This window comes from Monopterus albus, unplaced genomic scaffold, assembly GCF_001952655.1.
Source record: "Monopterus albus unplaced genomic scaffold, M_albus_1.0 scaffold349.1, whole genome shotgun sequence".
Classification (NCBI taxonomy): Eukaryota; Metazoa; Chordata; class Actinopteri; order Synbranchiformes; family Synbranchidae; genus Monopterus; species Monopterus albus.
Genome location: NW_018128229.1, coordinates 318,125 through 339,280, shown reverse-complemented (window position 1 = coordinate 339,280; position 21,156 = coordinate 318,125). Strand labels below are relative to the sequence as shown.

General features: G+C 42.2%; 2 protein-coding genes and 1 long non-coding RNA gene across 5 annotated transcripts; 1 reads left to right on the top strand and 2 right to left on the bottom strand.

The window, feature by feature from the left end:
- Positions 1–9: 9 nt before the first annotated feature.
- On the top strand, positions 10–4,925 carry cdc6 (cell division cycle 6 homolog (S. cerevisiae); the record flags this gene model as incomplete). Its single annotated transcript, XM_020625196.1, is given in 12 exon segments — positions 10–116; positions 209–436; positions 1,123–1,139; positions 1,141–1,317; positions 1,829–1,977; positions 2,736–2,842; positions 3,110–3,249; positions 3,351–3,451; positions 3,750–3,817; positions 4,030–4,208; positions 4,322–4,462; positions 4,590–4,925. Coding segments are annotated over 12 exon segments (1,507 nt in total), but the record flags the coding sequence as incomplete, so codon positions are not given.
- Positions 4,926–5,891: 966 nt separating this feature from the next.
- LOC109974813 (uncharacterized) lies at positions 5,892–8,933 on the bottom strand. The gene is made up of 4 exons (XR_002277028.1): positions 8,796–8,933; positions 8,333–8,334; positions 7,677–7,736; positions 5,892–7,233 (listed from the first exon to the last, which is right to left on the bottom strand). It is a non-coding gene; the product is annotated as an uncharacterized LOC109974813 (long non-coding RNA).
- Positions 8,934–15,685: 6,752 nt separating this feature from the next.
- Positions 15,686–19,813, bottom strand: ccsapa (centriole, cilia and spindle-associated protein a). Of its 3 annotated transcripts, none has more exons than XM_020625218.1 (4): positions 19,642–19,813; positions 17,794–18,188; positions 17,229–17,575; positions 15,686–16,582 (listed from the first exon to the last, which is right to left on the bottom strand). In XM_020625218.1, exons 2-4 carry the CDS (start codon positions 18,158–18,160, stop codon positions 16,403–16,405), a joined length of 894 nt encoding a protein of 297 aa, XP_020480874.1. In that variant the 5' UTR covers positions 18,161–18,188; positions 19,642–19,813; the 3' UTR covers positions 15,686–16,402. The 3 variants fall into 3 exon arrangements, with proteins under 3 accessions (XP_020480874.1, XP_020480873.1, XP_020480875.1); XM_020625217.1 differs by having other exon boundaries at positions 19,654–19,813; XM_020625219.1 differs by having other exon boundaries at positions 17,229–17,572; positions 19,654–19,813.
- Positions 19,814–21,156: the final 1,343 nt, after the last annotated feature.

The following is a 21,156-nucleotide window of genomic DNA, read 5'->3' as shown; positions in this document are numbered from 1 at the left end:
ACCAACCAGCCAGCCGCCATCTCCTCTGTCACCCAGACGTCCTGCAGCTCCGCCGCCAACACCCTCCTCTCCTGGTCTCCACACCCGGCTTCCTCTCAGCCCATGAAAACGCACAGGTAAGAAACTCCAGACAGGAAACCAGATGGTGAGCTCCTCTACTTCACCTGACAAGTTAAATAATCAACGATCATGTGTTTTCTCTCCTAAGGTGATGACAACGGCTGTAACCTGCTGGGTTCACCTCCGAAGCAGAGCAAACCAGCTCTGGCCTCGCCACTAAAGCTCAGCTTTGATGAGAACTCGCCAGTCTCAGCTCACCGACAGCTGTTTTCTCCCACTGTCAGATCGTCTCCGAGGCGACAGGAAACACCTGCTGGAAGTCCTGTCCGCTACCGCTGTGAGAAGAGGCCGCCTGTCGCTCGGCTGTTTGCAGAAAGTGAGAGCTCAAGTGTCTGCCCTTAAAGTCCAGTTTTCTGCTACTGGACAGCAAAATCCACGTTGGGGCCACAACTAATTATTTATCTGACCTTTAGATTGATCGGCCAATTGTTTGGTCCATATAATGTCAGAAAATGGTTAAACAAGTTTTGCAGGTTCCCACGAACTTGAAGAAATCAGATAATACTCATGTTCAAGAAGCTGGAACCATGAAAGTTTAGTTTAAAACTAATTGAAACATTTAATCGAGTGTCAAAGTAGAAGAAGAGTTAACTTCCTGTCCACCGATTGAGTGATTCAGCTCTGATCCAACCTGGGAATTATTCACTACAAGTATTTTAATTGATTTATTTTAGGTTACATGTGATGAAATTCACTTTTTCTGATGTTTCTGACATTTTAGATCTGATAATTAAAACGGACTTTAACTTGTGAAGACCAACAGTGACCGGTTCCAGCTCTACCAAAGTCCTTTTCTAAAGTCAGAGACTGGAGTGAACGGATAGCAGCTTCAGTTGCAGAGTTTCTGTTCCACATCATCTTCCTCAGTAAACTGAGCATCCACACAGAGCTCGGCCTTAAATGTGTCCAGTCAGCTTAACAGCAGTGGTTATTTGTTAGCGTATGCTGGATCTGGCTTCACTTCTGTTGGCTGCGTTATTAACCCTGCTGCTTCTCCTCCAGACTCGAGGTTTCATGAAGCGGGCGCTCCACACCGCCGTTCCCGAGCGGCTCCTGTCCAGAGAGGCCGAACGGGCATCTGTCTGCTCCTTCCTAGAGGAGAAGGTGCTGCAGCGTCTCCCTGGCAGCCTATACATCTCTGGGGCCCCAGGGACCGGCAAGACGGCCTGCCTCAACCGTGTCCTGCAGGAGATGAAGGTAGTTTACCAGCAGAGCTTCAGAAACTCTGAGGAGACACAAGGGGGTCACAGTGAGGGAGTTTGTTGTGCTGGACAAACAGATGTGGAGCTTTACTGGCACCTACTGGAAACCCAGGGTCACTGCAGGAAGGTGTGGGTTGGATAAGGCTGGTGATTTTAAACAGATCCCATCCAGACACCAACGGCCACGGTGGATGTGGTGTACTCACTGTAATGTGTGTGAAGCCAGAACCTGGTGTAGCTTATTGCTCTGTGCTATAGATTATTAAACATTACTAAACACCCCGGTGCTGCATTGGGTGGCGTTTAGGAAACATGGGAGACCTGTTTTCTACAAACGGCTCCAGAACATTATTTTCTGAAGCACGAGAAGCTCGTGTAAACAGAGCAGAGATCAGTGGCTCTTACTTCAGTTCTGTGCCTCTGTGGTGTCTCAAGGAGGAAAGCGTGACTATTTGTGACTGTGTTGTCCAGTTAAACAGCCTGTTTGTTCTTCCTGTCCCTGTCAGGCTGAGCTGTCCTCAGTCCAGACGGTGCTGGTGAACTGTATGAGTCTGCGCAGCTCCCACGCCATCTTCCCCCTGCTGGCCGACAAGCTGAGAGTGTCCGGCGGACAGAAGGGGCTACAGAGGTCCCTGACGGCCCCAGGGCCCATGGTGTGAGTAAACAGGCAGGAATCTGTGTCATGTAGCGATGAAGGCTTTTGTACATGAAATAATTAGCTTATGAGAAACCTGATCACCTAAAAAAAGCCCTTGTCCCAAACACACTGAGCAGTTGGGGAGAGGCTCAGATTTAGGGATTTTAACCATTTTTTCTGTCTACTTTCAGATTTAGGGATTTTAACCATTTTTTGTCATGTAGAGAATTGTAGTTCAGTGTTTTCTTTGCACAGCAACAGCCATCACTACTTGGTCTCCAGCAGTACTGAAATAATCATTTAGTTTAAAGAGCCCATGGCTGCTCATTTAGCTTGTTTCCAGCTTGGCTACCTCTAGATTAGCCCGTCGCCCCTCATAACTCCAAATAGTCTGTAATTATTTCAGAATGATAAAACCAGAGGCTCTTCCCAAACAGAGGATAGTTTGTGAACACACACATCTCCTGCTGCCAGTGTTGTCGCAAGTGGACGGTAGCTCCGACAGTATCATCATGGGCCATCAATCAGCTCATTAACTAGCAACACATCGTTAAATAACATCAATCATGAAGCAAAAGCATCAGAAACTTTGCAGGTTACAGCTTCAGAGTCATCTTGGTTTTGTTTCACTAGGAAATAAATCGTCAGCTTTGTTTTGTTTTAGGCAAATTGGGTCTTTATTGGGGAAAACAAACTTTTTATACTAACTTATGGAGATGTGACTCAGTAATAACAGACACCAGGAGAGACTGACTCCATCTCTCTGTCCTCCTCAGGCTTCTGGTCCTGGATGAGATGGACCAGCTGGACAGTAAAGCTCAGGACGTGCTCTACACCGTCTTTGAGTGGCCGTACCTGCCGCAGTCTCGCCTCTGTCTCATCGGTGAGAAAAACCTCCAATCTACATCTCTCCTGAGATAAAATGGTTTAAGAGTCTCAAAGAAACTTGAAGCAGTTATTTTACAGCTATTGGAAGAGAAATTCAGGTCATTTCAACTGTGATGTGACTGCAGCCTAACAGTCTTGGCCCAACAAACCAGAGCACAGTAGTGTAATATAAAACATGGTGTCCGTTGGTGCATCCTCAGTTCTTCATCTTTTTACTCCGTATTGTGCCACGTGCACTGACTGAGCTGTGATATTTCTGCAGGTATTGCCAATGCTCTGGATCTGACCGACCGCATCCTGCCCAGACTGCAGGCTCGCCCTCACTGTTGCCCCCTGCTGTTACATTTCCCTCCATACAGCCGCCAGGAGCTTGCCGCCATCGTACAGGACAGACTGGCACAGGTGACCCCCGAGAAGGAAATAGACACCTCAGATACAATAAAGTAATATGAGTTTTTAATTTTCTGAACTTTGTGAGTCTTTACTGTGTGTCCTCCTCTCAGGCGTCGGCTGAAGGGGTCCTGGACGCCTCAGCGGTCCAGTTCTGTGCCAGGAAAGTGTCGGCAGTGTCAGGAGACGCCCGGAAGGCTCTGGACATCTGCAGGTAAATACTTCACCTTGCACATGCACTTCTCGTTAAATGATTTTCTGAAGTATCTTGATGGAACATTTTTTAATTTTGTTCTCAGTTTAAGAACAAAGAATGGTCTTAGACATACAGTTGCAGCAATGTGCCTTTTTTTAAAAACAGATAAAATAGTTTTAAAACCAGTCAAACATTGAAAGTCAAGTGTTTGTTCTTTTTACCTAAAGAACATCTCTATAGATTGGTGGTTGCTGTTGAACTACACCATGTTCAGTTTGTTCAACACTAGAGTCATTTTCATTTCCTTATTTCCCAGGAGAGCAGTTGAGCTCGTGGAGTCTGACGAAAGGAAGAAAGCAGGCGATTCACAAAGTGAATCTAATGGTGAGTGAGGCTGTGGTTTGTCCTCTTCACTGCTGTTGCTACGAACACATCACTAATATTGTTCTGGTGGCAGGAACAGAAATGTTCACACTGAGTTACTTAAAGTTTACACTCCTAAAAATTCAGACTTCTGATGAAATGTGGTCTAAAGCAACAAGACGCTGAGCTTGTTCCAGACACTAACTGAAGCATTTCCTGTCCTCTGTGTGCAGCATCTCGGGTCAGCCTCCCTCAGGTGGCGCGGGTGCTGTCGGAGGTGTACGGCGACCGCATGGCGTCTCAGAGCGGCAGCTCAGAGGGAGAGAGTTTCCCGCTGCAGCAGAAGCTGCTCATCTGCTGCCTCCTGCTGCTCATTCGCAATGGGAAGAGCAAAGAGATCGTCCTCGGGAAGGTGATGACGACCATCACGTGGGGCTGAGACCCTGAGGAGGAAACAAACGTTACAGTGGGCAGCGCCTTCAAACATTCAGAGTAAATAAACCAATGTGTGTGTTTTTGTTCCAGCTGCATGAGGTTTACAGTCGTCTGTGCGCTCAGAGGCAGGTGTCTGCGGCGGGTCAGGGCGAGTGTCTGTCACTCTGCAGTCTGCTGGAGAGTCGAGGGATCGTCGCTCTGAAGAAAGCCAGAGAGGCTCGTCTCACCAAGGTGCACGACTCCGGTCTCTCCACGTAAACCTAGGCCCTGCTGTGACAGAGTGAAATGGAAAACTGTTATTGTGGCAGCAAAGAAACAGTTTTTTTTCCCAAAAAATTAAAGTTTGTGTCGTCTGCAGGTGTTTCTGAAGATCGAGGAGAAAGATGTTGAAAATGCCCTGAAGGATCGAACGCTGCTGGGCAGCATCCTGGCTGCAGGACTCCCCTCGTGATCCCACTGCTTTGTTTAATTGGATTTTTAAGTCGACACGTGAGCTCAGATTTATTTCTATTCTCTTTTTTTTCCTCATTTGTTTTTAAAGTTGCTAGAGACTTTTTTTTTCCAGCTGGTGTTGACGTTCAGCTTCAAGTTACTGAAAAATGTTCACATCAGTTATGAAATCTGAAATCATCTGTTTGGATTTGAAATGTTGCCATTATTATGCTGTAAATAAACAAATGTTCATGTGTTTTAATCAGTTCTCATTTGTGCAGAACTCAGTTCTCTAAGCAGCGACAACAATCTTCAATATAACACTGACATTACTACAGTTTGACACCTGTGTGCCAGTAGAAGTGTGTTAATAAGGCCAGTCACCTTTCTATACTAACAGTATTTTAAACACTCCCATACAAGGACAAACTGATGGTGCTGTGCTTTTCCTCATGGTTAATCAGAACTGGATCAGCTTATTCGTTTGTGCCACAGACCTCCATCGTTCAGAAACAGCAGCACAGAATAAATCTTTATGCGAGTGTGATTTAGATCCCTGTGCGATCTCAAAGGATCTACTGTTTTTGCATTAGCAGGGAGATCCCCTGCATCAAACCAAGCGCTCCCTTTTCCTATGCTATTTGCACCTCATCACCAACCATTTGACAGTCTGATTGTTTGCACTACTGTCACTGACTGTACACGACTGAGTTAGTTTAGATTTATCCTAATTACGTCAATCCAGTTCTTCTTCTATTCTGTTCATTTCTAGTTTACTTCTTAAATGTTATGGCACCAAACACTGGTGAGACAGAAACGGTATTTAGATTTTTTTCTATGTCCTGCACATTTGATGAATTGACAATTCAATCCTTGAACCTTCCTCACTGTGTTAACTAATGACACAAAGTGATTTATTTCTGCCTCAGCTGCTACACTGGAAAAACAGTTGCAGGGTGGCGCAGATTATCCTTCAGTGTCAGACTTCCTGACCTACAGCCTGTCACCTGTTGTAACACAATCCTGCTATTTAAGGCGGCTTAGTGAGGAAAAGGGAGCGCTTCCTTTGATGCAAGGTATCTCCCTGCTAATGCAAACAGTCATTGTCATGTGAGACTGAGATCACACACGGCTCTAAGTCACATTCACATGCAGCCCTATAAAACACCTGAGAGAAACACACTGCTGCACTGGGCGAAGTTTCCTCATTACTAAACAACAGACCCTGATTTTTATTTTTAAACGTCCCGTAGGCTTTGAGAGGGCATAACTTTTTACAACATCTAAAGTGGCAGAAGTCACGGCCCGTGCACAAGGTCTCTGGATATTCTTAAATATCAGGGTCTGGTGTTTCGTAATAAGGAAGCGTCACCCAGCGATGTGGTGTGTTTTAATAGTTTCTGAACAACACTGGAGGTGTGTGGCACAGATGAACAAGCTGATCAGAGGCAAATGGTCAACTGTAGTCTCTGTAAGGGGAGTGTTCCTTAGGACTGGATCAGAGCACACCTCTGCTTTCTGGCTGATAACTACATTTGCTGGAGCCAATAGATTCAGGAATCGTGAGGTTTTAGTCTTTTCATTTCAATGATCTTGTCATGATCAGGGTGAACACGAATAGATCTGACATTGATTTAAGATAGAATCGTATCAGTGTTGTACTAAATTCTGCAAAATAACAGGAAAGGATATTTTAATATATCAGTTTATTAAGAACACCCAGCTAAACCTAAGTCAGTCTAACCTGCAGTAACTGCTCCTTCTTGAAGGCGATAACATTCGGTTTGTGTTGTGGAGGCTGGGATTTGTGCTGCTGTTCGACGACTGTGTCACAGGTGTTTCTGGGCTTGACTCAATAACAAAAAAACCTCTGTACAACACCGTACAGTTGAACAGCAGCACAAACTCAGGCCTCCAAAACACAAACCGAACATCTTCACCTTCACACCTTTGGTACCAGAGTCAAATTACTTGTGTGTCCAACACACCTGGCCAATGTAGCTGCTTCTGAATCATGGAGGAGGATTTACTGCTGGATTAGACTGACTTAGCTTGAACTGGGTGTCCCTAATAAACTGATAACTTCTCTGTAGCATCATACTATACAGTTTGATAAGTAAAGGCCCGTACATGCACAGACAACGACGGGCTCCAACCTGAGGGAGGGTGGGTTCCTCTGCAATCTGTACAGGCACGTTCCTTTTTGAGGATCCGGTGTAGAGTTTCTTGTGACCTGCCCAGGTTTCACTAGATTCCACTTTCATTTGATTATAAGACCTTTAGACAAGTCATCCTGAGCTCTTTAAAGAGGGCTTTGCCTTCTGATACGTCATTGTTGCTTTTTGAAGCTGCAGTTGATTCTGTTGGAGCTCCTTTTCCAGTGTACATCTTTTCATAACTTCTTTTTTTATTAACATTGCTTCAGACTGGTGTAAATACTCTGTCCACTTTTCCAAATGGTTGATCTGATTCCTGTTGTTCTGCTCAACCCTGGCTGAAATGTAATGTTTTTTGCTGACTGTGAATGCGACATTCTGTTTGTTTCACCATCTGCTCTTGAATTTCTTGTTCTAAAATGAAATAAAACAGAAAAAGAATAGTTTTGTTTTGCATTTTTGTTTACATATTTTAAATGTTCTAGTTTAATGACCTAAAATTAATTAGAAATAACATTTTACTCTAAGATATGATGTGGAATAACAGGGCAAAGAAGTCAATATAAACTGTTTTACTGCTTCTCTAGCATCATACTACACAGTTTGACAAATAAAGGCTGGTACATGCACAGACAATGAGGGACTCGAACCTGAAAAGGCTACTTGGGCATCGTGTGTCAGCGTGGACCTGAATGGTTTAAAGTCTGGTCATTTAACTAATCAATGTCACATTTGTCAATTATCCTTTTTTTTTGTCCCAACTCATGCAGCTGTGCACAGTCTCGTGTTTGTTGGCTCACCCTCTGTCCAGTTAGAGCATTTTAAAGAAGCTCTTTAGTATAAAAGGTGGAACAGACCTGAACCTGTGTGATGCGTCTCCCTCACTCTGGTCTGGAGCCTCGTGGTTCCCGTCTTATCTTAAATTGAATGACAGAATTCAGAATTAAGAAAAGCATTGTCCACAGCATATTCTGTTGAAAACTGTTAAATGAATCACTGACTTTCATGGAAAACAACTGAACACTTGAGTGTAGCAGCTGAATTTTCACAATGCTGCTGACGGTGGCTTGACTCAGTACTCCTGGTGAAACCCAGCAACTGAACAGGACTAACAGTCTACATCTGGGCTTATATGTAAAAATATGGCCTGAATACAGGAGAATTACAATGTCACAAGAATTCATGGACATATTTTCTGGCCTTACCATCCAATATCTCACAACAGCTACATTATTTTTTTTAACTTGGGCCAAGGAGTTCAAAACCTGTAAGCCCTGACCGAGTGGATCACATCTGGATGTTTGGTAGTTCAATAACAAAAACACAGGACTGGGATCAGTTTGATCACCTCGATCCCACCAGAGGGGTGGACTTCTGGTGGACTACCAGCAAAATGTACTATATAATTAATTACAAATATGCTTCAATGTAAATAAGAGTGTAAAGTTTGTACACTGAAAAGAATAGATCATTTGTAGCCTTTATATGGTTGATACACATTTATTTTTGTCACATCTGCAGTGGCATCTTGCTCACATTTAAAAAAGATGCTTGTGATCATAAAGCTATCTCACCAAAAATAATGGTAATCACAAATGTAATTTTGATTGATCCAAACTGTTATGTGGTCTCCTTACTCTTCTCCATTAGGTGGCTTCGCTAGACTATATGAAAGTAGTAAAGAACTGCTTTCTAAACGAAGTTAGTATCCACGTTAGTTTGATTAGTTAGAGATTATTTTATTTAGTTTGTGATATGAACGAAGCTAGCTATTATCATAGAGCTGCTTATATATTAGCCAGCTAGTTAGCTAGCCGAGATTGGCTCATGTGACAGCTAGCTAGCTAGCACAATACTACGAGATGTGACGCAAACGTGACAAGCTGCGCAATATTCGGAAACAAATGTGGAGACATTCATTTTACTGTTATGGTCTCACTCTTCTTTAATTACTTCCACAATATGAAAGTACTCACCTGCTCCGTAGCCTTCCTACACCATGAACGTCACGTTTGGACCGTTGGACGCACAGGTCACGTGACATGGGTCAAAGGGCTGTTTTTTTAATTTTCCAATTTTTTATTTTTTTAAACCGCGTCTTTTGGGGCCACAACAACAAAAACAAAACATTATTATTATGCATTTACACTACTTTTTCCTACTAGGGGGCAGCTCAGTCAATGAGGGCAAACGGGCTGCCTGGGCAACTTTAGCCCGGCCGCGTGCACGTGACGTGCAGTGGTGGAAGAAGTACTCGGATTGTTTACTTAAGTATAAGTAGCAATAGCACAGTGTAAAAATAGTCCGTTATAAGTAAAAAGCCTTTATTCAAATTGTTACTTCAATAAAAGTACAAAAAGTAGTGATTATGCAGATTTCACATTAATACTTTAATCTATTGGACTATTAGTGTGCACATCACATTTAACGTTAAAGCTGGTAAAAGTCGAGTTAACTTGAACTATCATAAGCTTATATACTTTACGTACTGCTGGGTAGCTTGTTAATTTACCACAGGGATCAATAAAATATTACGGTTATAGTGCATTTTGTTTAATTAATCTCAGTCTGAAAAGTAACTAGTAACTAAAGTTATGAATTCAATGTAGTAAAAAGTACAATATTTTTCTGTAAAATGTGGTGGTCAAAGTATGAAGTAGCAGAAAATGATAATAGTAAAGTACAGGCACCTCAAAATTGTACTTAAGTACAGTACTTGAGTAAATGTACTTAGTTACTTTCCACCTCTGGTAAAGTGCACCCACTAATGGTCAAAAATCAACAGGATGTCTTTAACAATCGGTATATGAAATGACCACAAGTTTCCTGAGACTTATATCATCATGTGGAATCAAAATAAGTTTAATTTAAAATGTATATAACTCATAAATGATCAGAGATAGAAAGTAGCTAAGTACATGTAGTCCTGCTCAACTTTTGAGGTATCTGTACTTTGAGTATTTCCCTTTTCTTGTACTCTATACTTTGACATCACTACATTCCAGACAGTTATGGGTTTTCAGCTACAGTGGTCACATGTGTCACCTGTGGGCAGAGCTCCACCTGACGGCTCCTCTGATTGGATTAAAGGGTTAAACACCTTGCCACAGCCCAGGCCAGACTGATTTCCTGGCCTGCTGAAGAGCTGCAGAACAGAATACGTCGCCACTCATCTGACAGTCTCAGTTTTTATACTGATCAGGAGATGTCGAAGGTTTCAGCAGCATGAGCACAGGACAACAGGGAGGAAGTGGGAAAAACATGCATCAGTCGTGTTCTCCTGCCACTTGTTTGCGGTTTTGAAAGCAGCAATTCAATGTGACTATTGAATCACAACAACACAAATAAAAATATTCAAATCTGATTTATTCACAGCAACACCATAAAGCAGATGAAAATATATATTGATACACATGTTTTCTAATACAAATACAGCGACCAAAATTGTAAACGCTACTGGACATAAAATATGATTAAATATGCAGGTGTGAGATACAGATTTCATAAAATATTTAGCCAATAAACCACAAAAATCCAAAGCTTGAACAGAGATACAGCAACCAAACCCTTTCCCCAACACAAACTCATGACATATTTATATAGTTTATAGTTTTTTTCCCAGCAGCTTTACACAGTATCAGACCCCTTCACTTTCTGCACACCTTGTTGGACATTTATTTTGAAATAAATCTAATTTTCTACAGTAAATAATCAATAATTACAAAGTGAAATGTTTTGTTCTAAAAACTAAGAACTAAAGCATCCAGACTCTGTAGCAGCAGTTACAAAGAGAACTTGGCTGCAGACAAGATGGCGGACTGCTGATCTGGGCAGGAAGTAGATGATGTTAGCAATAAGTTGTTAACACTGGCTACAGTTGGGCTTTGGGGTAACATTAACCCCTAACCGTAACCCAGCTTCCATAAAAAGTCGACAACTTCCAGCCGAGGCTGACAGAACACAAATCTTGGTTGCAACCCGCCATCTTGTCTGCAGCTCCTCTCAATTACAGCTTCAGTCTTCTTCATTAAGTCTCGCCAAGCCGTGCACACTTGGATCTGGGCAGGTGATCCCATTCTTCCTGCAGATACTCTCAGCTTCATCAGAATAGAAGGGAAACAGATGTCCTCTGGGGTCTGAGTTGGTTGGACATTGGCTGGGGGCCCCTCAGCGACAGGCAGCAACTGGGCCTGAAGCCGCTCCAGTGTCTTGGCTGTTTGCTTCAGGTCACTGTGGTGCTGAAAGGTGAACCGTCAGCCCAGTCTCGGGTTTCCTTCCAGGGCCTCTCTGTGTCTGGCCACGTTCATTCTTGACATCTGACAAACTCCAGCAGCTTTGTCAGCTTTTCATTCACACTGGCTCCTGTGCAACCACTTGATCATAGAGGCCTGATGATGGAGAAGCTGTTGGGATGTTTGTCCTCCAGCAGCTTCTCCATCTCTGCAGATGGCCGAAGCTGTGTCAGAGACACCGTCAGGTTCTTGGTCTCCTCCTAGACCGTGGCTCTTCTCGCCCAGTTACTCAGTCTGGTCGGACAGTAAATTGATCAATTTACAACACAATAAAGTGTGCAGAAAATGAAGGTGTCGAAATACTTCCTGAACTGACTGTAACTTAAATTTGTTAAAGTTCATTGTTGAATTAAGTTTGAACAGTTCAAATCCAGGTAAGAGTGTCGTGTCAGACTGGACACACCAGTTAAAAAAAAGCCCTGATGTCATAAACAAGCCTGTGAATATGAATCATGAAAATAAATAGTAAGTAAATAAGAATAAATAATTCTGCACATTCAGAGTGAGGAGGTTCAGCTGGTGTGAAATCAAGAAACATTCTCAGTTAGAAACTCAGAAACCATGACTTAGCCCTCAGTTTGAGTCACTGCATGCGACAAATTAAATCTCCATGTATTTACGAACAAACAGACGGTGAAACAAAAACTCATCTGACTACATTATCCACAACGTCAACACGTTTCTTCACAGCTTTTCCATTTGATTTTAAGTTTAAAGTCTAAATCACAGAGCTGCTGAAAATAAAAGGAACATTTAGGTGTCATAATGTTAAAATTCACTAAATGTCTACTATAATGGTTGTAAATGTTCCTTGTTCCTGTTTTATTCCAGAGCTCAACAGAAACACCAAAATCCAAACTGAGTTCAGGAAAATGAGATATTCTGTGATTTATTTCACAGGTCTACAATCTCTCAATAATTCACAAGTATGTTGAAATATTTTCTGTCAAGAACGATGCACCTTGATGCTCCAGTTAAATCCAAATATATACAGTGGTGTGAAAAAGTGTTTGCCCCCTTACTGATTTCTTATCTTTTTGCATGTTTGTCACACTGTAATGTTTCAGATCGTCAAACAAATTTATATATTAGTCAAAGATAACACAAGTAAACACATCATGCAGTTTTTAAATGAAGGTTTTTATTATTAAGGGAAAACAAAATCCAAAACTATAGAGCCCTGTGTGAACAAGTGTTTGCCCCCTAAACCTAATAACTGGTTGGGCCACCCTTAGCAGCAACAACTGCAATCAAGCGTTTTCGATAACTTGCCATGAGTCTTCCACAGCGCTGTGGAGGAATTTTGGCCCACTCATCTTGGCAGAATGGTTGTAAGTCAGCCACATTGGAGGGTTTTCGGGCATGAACCGCCTTTTTAAGGTCATGCCACAGCATCTCAATTGGATTCAGGTCATGACGTTGACTAGGCCACTCCAGTCTTCATTTTGTTTTTCTTCAGCCATTCAGAAGTGGACTTGCTGGTGTGCTTTGGATCATTGTCCTGCTGCAGAACCCAAGTTCGCTTCAGCTTGAGGTCACAAACGGATGGCCGGACATTCTCCTTCAGGATATTTTGGTACACAGCAGAATTCATGGTTCCACTTATCACAGCATGTCTTCCAGGGCCTGAAGCAGCAAAACAGCCCCAGACCATCCCACTACCACCACCATATTTTACTGTTGGTATGATGTTCTTTTTCTGAAATGCGGTGTTACTTTTACGCCACACATAATGGGACACACACCTTCCAAAAAGTTCAACTTTTGTCTCGTCTGTCCACAGAGTATTATCCCAAAAGTCTTGGGGATCATCAAGATGTTTTCTGGCAAAACTGAGACGAGCCTTTATGTTCTTTTTGCTCAGCAGTGGTTTTCGTCTTGGAACTCTGCCATGCAAACCATTTTTGCCCAGTCTCTTTCTTATGGTGGAGTCATGAACACTCAGCTTAACTGAGGCAAGTGAGGCCTGCAGTTCTTTGGATGTTGTTGTGGGGTCTTTTGTGACCTCTTGGATGAGTTGTCGCTGCGCTCTTGGGGTAATTTTGGTCGGCTGGCCACTCCTGGGAAGGTTCTCCACTGTTCCATGTTTTCGCCATTTGTGGATAATGGCTCTCACTGTGGTTCGCTGCAGTCCCCAAGCTTTAGAAATGGCTTTATAACCTTTTCCGGACTGATAGAGCTCCATTATTCTCTTTCTCATTTGTTTTTGAATTTCTTTGGATCTCGGCATGATGTCTAGCTTTTGAGGATCTTTTGGTCTACTTCACTTTGTCAGGCAGGTCCTATTTAAGTGATTTCTTGATTGCGAACAGGTGTGGCAAGAGAAATTGAACTCAGGTGCGATAAACCAGTGTTTTGACAGGGGGGCAAACACTTGTTCACACAGGGATCTATAGTTTTGGATTTTGTTTTCCCTTAATAATAAAAACCTTCATTTAAAAACTGCATGATGTGTTTACTTGTGTTATCTTTGACTAATATATAAATTTGTTTGACGATCTGAAACATTACAGTGTGACAAACATGCAAAAAGATAAGAAATCAGTAAGGGGGCAAACACTTTTTCACACCACTGTATTTATATATTTTATACATTTTCTATTGTTATCAGACACTTTATTCTTTAGGATGTGAACAAATTTGATATTTTTTGACATTTCAATGATTAATGAAATTAACTGTAAATGAACTATGAATTATTTTTACATTTACTTGACTATAATTAGTATCAGATTACATGGTTCTTTCTTACATTGTTCTAAATATTGTAAATTAGATCTGAAATTTTTTTTATCTTGAACAAGGAAACTATGGACCTTTAAAATAAAATTTGATATAAAAATAAAATTGTCACCTCAGGCTCGATGAATCCAGTCTATCAGTTTAGTTCATGTACGACATCCTAAATGCCCTAAACGCCTCTTTGTTGTTGAAGGTTTTACTATACAAACATTGTTATAATGTTAACAGAGGCTGCATTTGTTTCTACACAGGTGGATTTGTGAGCAACATAAATCAGTGGTATTGTTACGTGTTACGTTTTTATATATTTTACGTTATCATTTAAAACTTCTACCAAAACAAAAAGTCTCAAACTTTAGATAGTGTTTACCTTTTCATAATAACCCAAAAAGGTTGAATTAAGCTCAAATCCTCTTGTTATTAAATACATTTTGATTGACTGGACCGGTGAATTAAGAGAAACAAGTCTAGATTCATTGCTCATAGCAAAGCTGCACGTTAGCGCTGCACAATGTTCCTCATTAAATTTGGTGGAAACAAGAATCTGCTCCGCAGCCACAATGTGCCAAATAAACATCAAGAGATATCAGCATTTTCCAGTCCACTGAGTGAAATCCACTGCATTTAACTTGTTAAAACAGATGATTATAAAGCTAGCACAGTTTAAATATAGATCTTACAGTAAATACTAATTGTATTTGATAAATTCTGTTTCTATATTTCTTATAAACCACTCAGCAGTAGTTTTTTTTTTAAATCTAAACTCAAGTCTTTAGATCAAAATAGTCAAATATCAAAAATATTCCAGTTTGGTCCTTTCTGAGTTACAAACACAGCTGCCTCTGTGAGAGAGACATGCTAAATATTAACAGCTAGAATAAAGAGCAGCAGTGTCTGGAGATACTAACTGAAGAACATTCAGATAATGGTCTGGATGTGACATTTCTTCTTGTATAAAAGTGTATAAAGACTCAATTCTCTCTAAAGTTTATTATCAAACTGCTAACCTTCGACAGAAACTAGGAACTGGACTAAAATCAAACTGAATCACTGCCATCGGGTTAAAAACATTGGTTATTTTGAAATAACTGTTCAGGTTTCCTGTTTCATTTGGTCTAAGGCCGGTTCCACTCGAGCAGCAGGTGTCTCAGAATATGTGAATTAAAATAAACATGCAGAGAAATTAAATTATGAGTAAAAACCTCCAGAAAACAGAATTGAAAAAATCCTGAGGGTCGATTAGAGAGTACTGCAGTCTGACCGGTAAGTAATTACACTACAGGAAATATGGACTCGAGTGTCAACCACTGATTGACGTGGCCAGAAACAAACAACCACTTTTACACATGGCAGTGTGATAATATCTACCAAAAACAACATAAATCACCTCTGGGTGAGTTTGGCTCATGTCCCATCCACTAACATGGAGCAGGTGGGTTTATGACCTATACTGTGACCAGCCACCAGGGGGCGATCGAGTCGCGGTAGGAGCTATCACACCCTTTTTACTTTCGGTGTCAACATAATATATATAGACTTTTGTATTAATTTATTCAAATAGATTTTATTATAGTTAAATAATACCTCCATCTTGTAAAGCACCTGCTTTGAAAGTACAGAAAATAAAACCCGATTTTAATCTTTATTTTGATCACTGTGTGTCTCATAATTCATTTCACTGCTCCTCTACAGTTTCTTTTTGCCCAAATATTAATTTAGTGACTACTTTAAACAAGGTCCATCACATCTCTAACGTGAACCTACTCTTTATACCACTGCCAGTTAATGAGAGCTTCATTAAAAATGAATATCTCATATCCAAAAGACACAAAAACTGAAAAGGACTTTAGTCTCAAAATTAGCAACCATGTAAACTTTACAGTCACTGGTGAGTGTGGGTGCTTTTCCCCAACAGCAGTGATCCAGTCTGAATCTGAATCAACAAGGCAAAGCTGCCCTGTTGTCTCGTTACGTCATCATGAAGGACATGATGTGTGATGCACTGTAAAGTAAAGAAGTGGGCAGGGTTATACTGAGCCATCAGAGTCCTGGCCTTCGTTTGCATAGCTATTATTTGAAGAGCATGTTGGAACAGCTCTAGAAGAGACGCGCTCCTGGTTCCACCATCAGTTCTGCATTTGTATCTATTTGAAATGTTTTTCCATCACCTGCATATAGCGGATTACATGTGTTCCTGTTGGATTCCTGTTCGACTCTAATGAAAAACACCACACACAGTAAGACTGTCAGTGTCAGGGCCGAGGCCTGTGGTACCAGAGTATTTGGAGCAACTGAACAGACTAAACCATGTAGAAAAATGATATTTGTCAGTAAGGAGGACTATCTATCTCATGGCCCACTCTGCCTACTTCCTTAGTTTGTCTTGCTCTGTGATTCTGCTGTCCAACAAGGAGACAGCGAGCAGCTGTAACGAGACAACGTGGTTCTCAGCTTGTTATTTCAGCTTTAACAAACAAATTCAGCCGCTGATTGACATTCGCTCTGCAATATGTGAACATGTTTTCAGGGGTCAGAGGTGGATCCTGTCTCTACCTCTGCCGGGCGGAGAAGCAGCGCATGTACTCTGTCACCCAGCGGTCATCCACCACTGCCAGCTGCGACCGCCTCATCTTCTCCGGGTCAGCTGATCGAGCCCGGCGACGTTCCGGGTTGGAGCTCCGCTTGTTGGATTCCCGCCGGGTCTGAATGCAGGTGTCGGATGTGTTACTCTGTGAGAAATCAGAGAGAGGAGATGTTTCTGAAAAGCACACCGGTGTTTTATTATTGATGTCTGCAGAGTGTCTGGTGACACGACGTCGCCGGTGTCCTGTGAACGAGGCTGAGCTGCACCGGACAACACAAACTGTTACATCCTATTGTAGCTCGTCCTGTTTTTAACAAGACAAAACATCAGAGACAGGAAGCCCGTAGTTACAAACCCGTAATACCCCAGGACCAAAGCCAACAACGTGTTGTCACCTCCAAACCCACCGGTTCCTGCTCAACATGTACATGTTCATTCAATCTGAGGGGGCACACGCCCTCTCACATTCACGGTCTGTGCGTGCACTCAGACAAGCTGATGCTTTGGAAAACTGTCAGTAGTCATTTTAAGAATATAAATGAAAATTTAACTTGCTCTCTTTGCTAAATAATTGTGTAGGCCTGCAGAGTTTGTCAAATAATCAATAATTTGATCTTTAAATAATTGTTTTATTAATTTTTAAGCACAAAATGGAAATACAAATATGAAGATCTGAGGCTTTTCTGTTTTCCATGGTTATAAACTGGGCGTGTTTGTGGTTTGGACCAACAGGACATAAAATTAGGAACATTACTTGCCACCCTAAGATTCTGACTAAAGTCTTTACTCACATCGTTGGGTGACCTCCGGACCTCCATCCGTCTCTCGGTCCAGTCCAGTCGGCTCGACGCTCTCTGGTTCTCCTTGGTGTTGGTCGGTGGTTGGCTCTTGGCCCTCTGAAGCCTGCGGACGGCAGTCGGTTTGTTTGCATGACAATTGTCCTGCTGTCCCAGCTCAGTGTGAAGGTTGCGGTGGCGGTGACGTCGTCTCGGTCCCAGGTTTACTGCCTCCCCATCAGACGTCGCGGTGTCAGCCGGTCCGTTGTCTGTCGCTGTGTCTTTTGACGGTCTGCTGGGGTGTGGAGCTTCCGTCACAGAACCTCCGCTGACTCCATTCACACCGTTTTCTACAACCTCTGCTTTAGGAGAAAGATATGAGGAAACACATTTTCTTCTTCACATCCTGTGTCTGAGCTGTAGCAGGACCTCAGCTTGTAGCATTAGGGGCTGACTGGCACGTTTTGCCTGTTAACCACATCAATCCAATAATCTTATGACTGTAACTGTCACAAGATGTCATTTTACCAGTAAAAGGCTGCAAAGCTGTCTTCAGCTCTATAGTGAGTGTTTTCCTCACCTGTGGACGGTGCAGCGACTGTGACTGAGGCCTCTCCAGCTCCAACCTCGGTCTCTTCGTCCTCAGAAGCCAGTTTGGGCCCAGGACCGATCTTCAGCTCCCGCAGCCTCTGCTTCACCTCTGAGGATGTTGGCGGCAGTGGGAGGGACAGAGGGACGATTTTGTTCCTGGTCAGCCTCGGCGTGGACCAGCCGCTGGAGTTGGAGCCACTGTCCCAGCCCTCCCAGGACCAAGGCTTGTGGGAATACTCCATCACCCGCCGGGTCAGACGGTACCTCAGAGAGTCCTCGTAGCACTTAGAAAACGTCTCCCATTTGGGATCCCTGAACTTCTTCATGTATTCTGTCCGGGCTTTCTTGGTCACCATGGTTGTTGTTGGAGCTCGTGCTTGGTCACTGAGGGAAACAGTGACATTAACAAAATAAAGATCAACAGTATCGCCCCCCCCAAACTGTAGTCTGGTTATTACTGCAAGGGAAGGGACTGTTACAACAGATGCTTTTAAATTATATTTGATTGTAATCATGTCATATCATTAGATGGTTTGAAAAACAAAAACACACTAAACCTTTGGACTCTATTTCATAACTTCTGTGACAAAATAAAGACAGACAATTATTTTATCTGTCAAAGTTGTTCTATCGTGACCTGCAATCTAAAAAAACCACATTTTTAAAAAATGTACAAAAACATACAGATTAAATAAATAAAGCCGAGAACCACCTGTCAATCAAGAACAAAGGTCCCAAACGCCGAACATCTCTTTGTTGGAACAATACCTCTCTAAATCTCCAGTTTTCTAAAGTTTAATCAACAACTGTAACTTGATTAAATTTGTCATTGAAGTTTACATTTTCTTTCAGGAGATAATTTGTGATTTTGGCTCAGTTTTCTTAGAGCTGCTCCAGAAAACAGTTTGGTCCCATCTTCTTGGTCGTTTCAGAAATGGCTTCATAACTGTAGCAACATAGACTTTCTCAGTTTCTGTTATGATTAGTAAAACCAAAGTGTGTAGGCCTCTCTTGGAAAGGTCCTTTTAATTTAAAATGAAATGCTAGTTAGCTTTTTATGGAAATCTTTAGAAAGGTTTCCATGAAATTAACTAGAAAACATGGTAACACAAGGTAACTGTCTGCTTGTGGTACCGGACTGAATAAAGTACATCTTAGACAGTATTTATTAGTATGATGATGATGATGATGATGATATCGGTCCACCAGATGAATCCAAGGCCTCCAGGACCTGGTGACGTGGCTCTGCCAGGTGTAGTTTACCTGTACGCCCCGCCCACCGCCCGTCATAACAGATTCCTCTCATCATGAGAGGACTGGGGTTCATTATAGTATGACCACACAGCTGAACCACAACTGTGACTCGTACTACACAGCCAATAACAACATCTATTTCAGTGCGTTGTCCGCCTACGCTCACATTTATCTTTACATTCCATCGGCTACCTGTTATACTCCACATTAATTATTCATTTACCTCAGCTGGCTGACACCTGATCCGACACTGGGTCAATATTTAACACCAATTTATTATCCAACAAACTAATAATTGCTTATGTACAGTGTCTGTTTCGTTTTAAGGGCGTTTTAATCCTCAGCCATACTCCGGTGTGTAAACACGATCAAAAACAGAGTGAAGCCGTTTTCTCTATTGAACATAAAAATACCGTTAAAGGTGTGAAAATTGAGGCGTAACGTTAAACTGACCGAGAGAAATAGACTCCAACCATGTTCCCAGCATTTCCCTCACCTGCCTGCTCCGTTAATCCCCGTTTGTAAACAGGATTAAATGTCGAGGCTAACGCTGCCGGACTACTTGGATCTTAGAGCCACATACATCTGTACTCACTCCGACTTCTGTCCAGAGGGGTCCGGTCCGGTCCGGTCTACAGCCCAGCGTGTGTCTGTAGTACCGCGGTCAGATGTCTAGCATCGCTCCGTTCCTCCGTGACTGACAGCTAGGGGCTAACGCTGACAGCTACAAGCTAGCTACAATACAACACCCCGCTTCCGGCGAATGCTTTCAAAATAAAACGCCAGCGTTTGGGATGTCGTGGTCGTGTATTTCAGATAATCGTGAACTTTAAAAGAAAAAAACCATGTACCTCCGGTTTCTACCTTTGGTCTTTCGCCAACTTGGTGGCAGCAGAATAATGAAACGTGAAGATGAAGAATTAAATATTTGACATGATGGAGAGATCAGAGTGCGCATGCGTGTTTTGCCTCTAGACAACAGGTGAAAACAGAAACCTGCTGAGAAAGATCATTAAACTGTAAATCCGGAAGCATGACCATTTTTTCGGAGTATGCGCCACTAAACAACTTTGATAGGAAGGAACAGGCTCTGACAGACAGTAACCTTAGAGGAGGCTCTGTCTGCTCTTCAACACCTTAAGCCTAATAAATCTCTGGTGTGGATGACATCACTTCTGAATTTTATATTGCACTTGCAGATCAGCTGGCTCCTTTCCTGCATGGTGTTTTAGAGTGCCTAGAACAAATAGTTCCTCCACCCATGATGACTCAAGGCCTAATAACATTAATCCCAAAGCCAAGGAAAGATCTCTTCAGTGATAATTTATGCCCTATCTGTCTCCTTAAGAATGATAAGAATGATCATAACACTTTTGCTAAAAGAATGAAGGGTGTTCTGGACTGTTATTGATGAAACAGACATATCTCTTTTAACATATGACTTGTGTTAATGATTATTCTAATTTATGTAGTGATGACTGCACTGGATTGGCGACCTGTCCAGGGTGTACCCCGCCTTCGCCCGATTGCCGGCCGGGATTGGCTCAGACAGGGCTGCCCAGTTTCCCCATATCCTCTTCTCCGAGCAGGATGAAGGCACAGGGTGCTGTCGTGCCCAGAGATCTTTCATTCCCTCCAGGATGACTTTGCCAAACAGATCCTTGTGAGTGATGGTTTACTGGATGATGTCTGCAGGTTGTGTATGTTCCTCTGTGTTGTGTTAATGTGTAATGTATTTGTCTGACAACTGCCACAGACACAAAAAGAATTTCCAAAGGGTCAATGAACTGAAATGGGGATCATTCCTGATTTAAGTCAAAACTTTGCCAGTTTTAGCTCCTCTACAGCTGCTTGTTTCGATATCCTTTCACATTTGAATATTCTGTCTTCTATTAGTAAATGAAAACATTGAATTTGTAGCACCAGATATCTACAATCACAACATGTTGTCATACTGCACCTACCCTATCCAGTGTTAGATGTCTCTGAAACAAACCCAAACACATCCACAGTGTTCAGACTAACAGACGACAGTCGTACATGAAAATAATCATCTTTTATTGGCTTTGTTTCTTTTTGGTCTTTTTCCCCCCTCAGT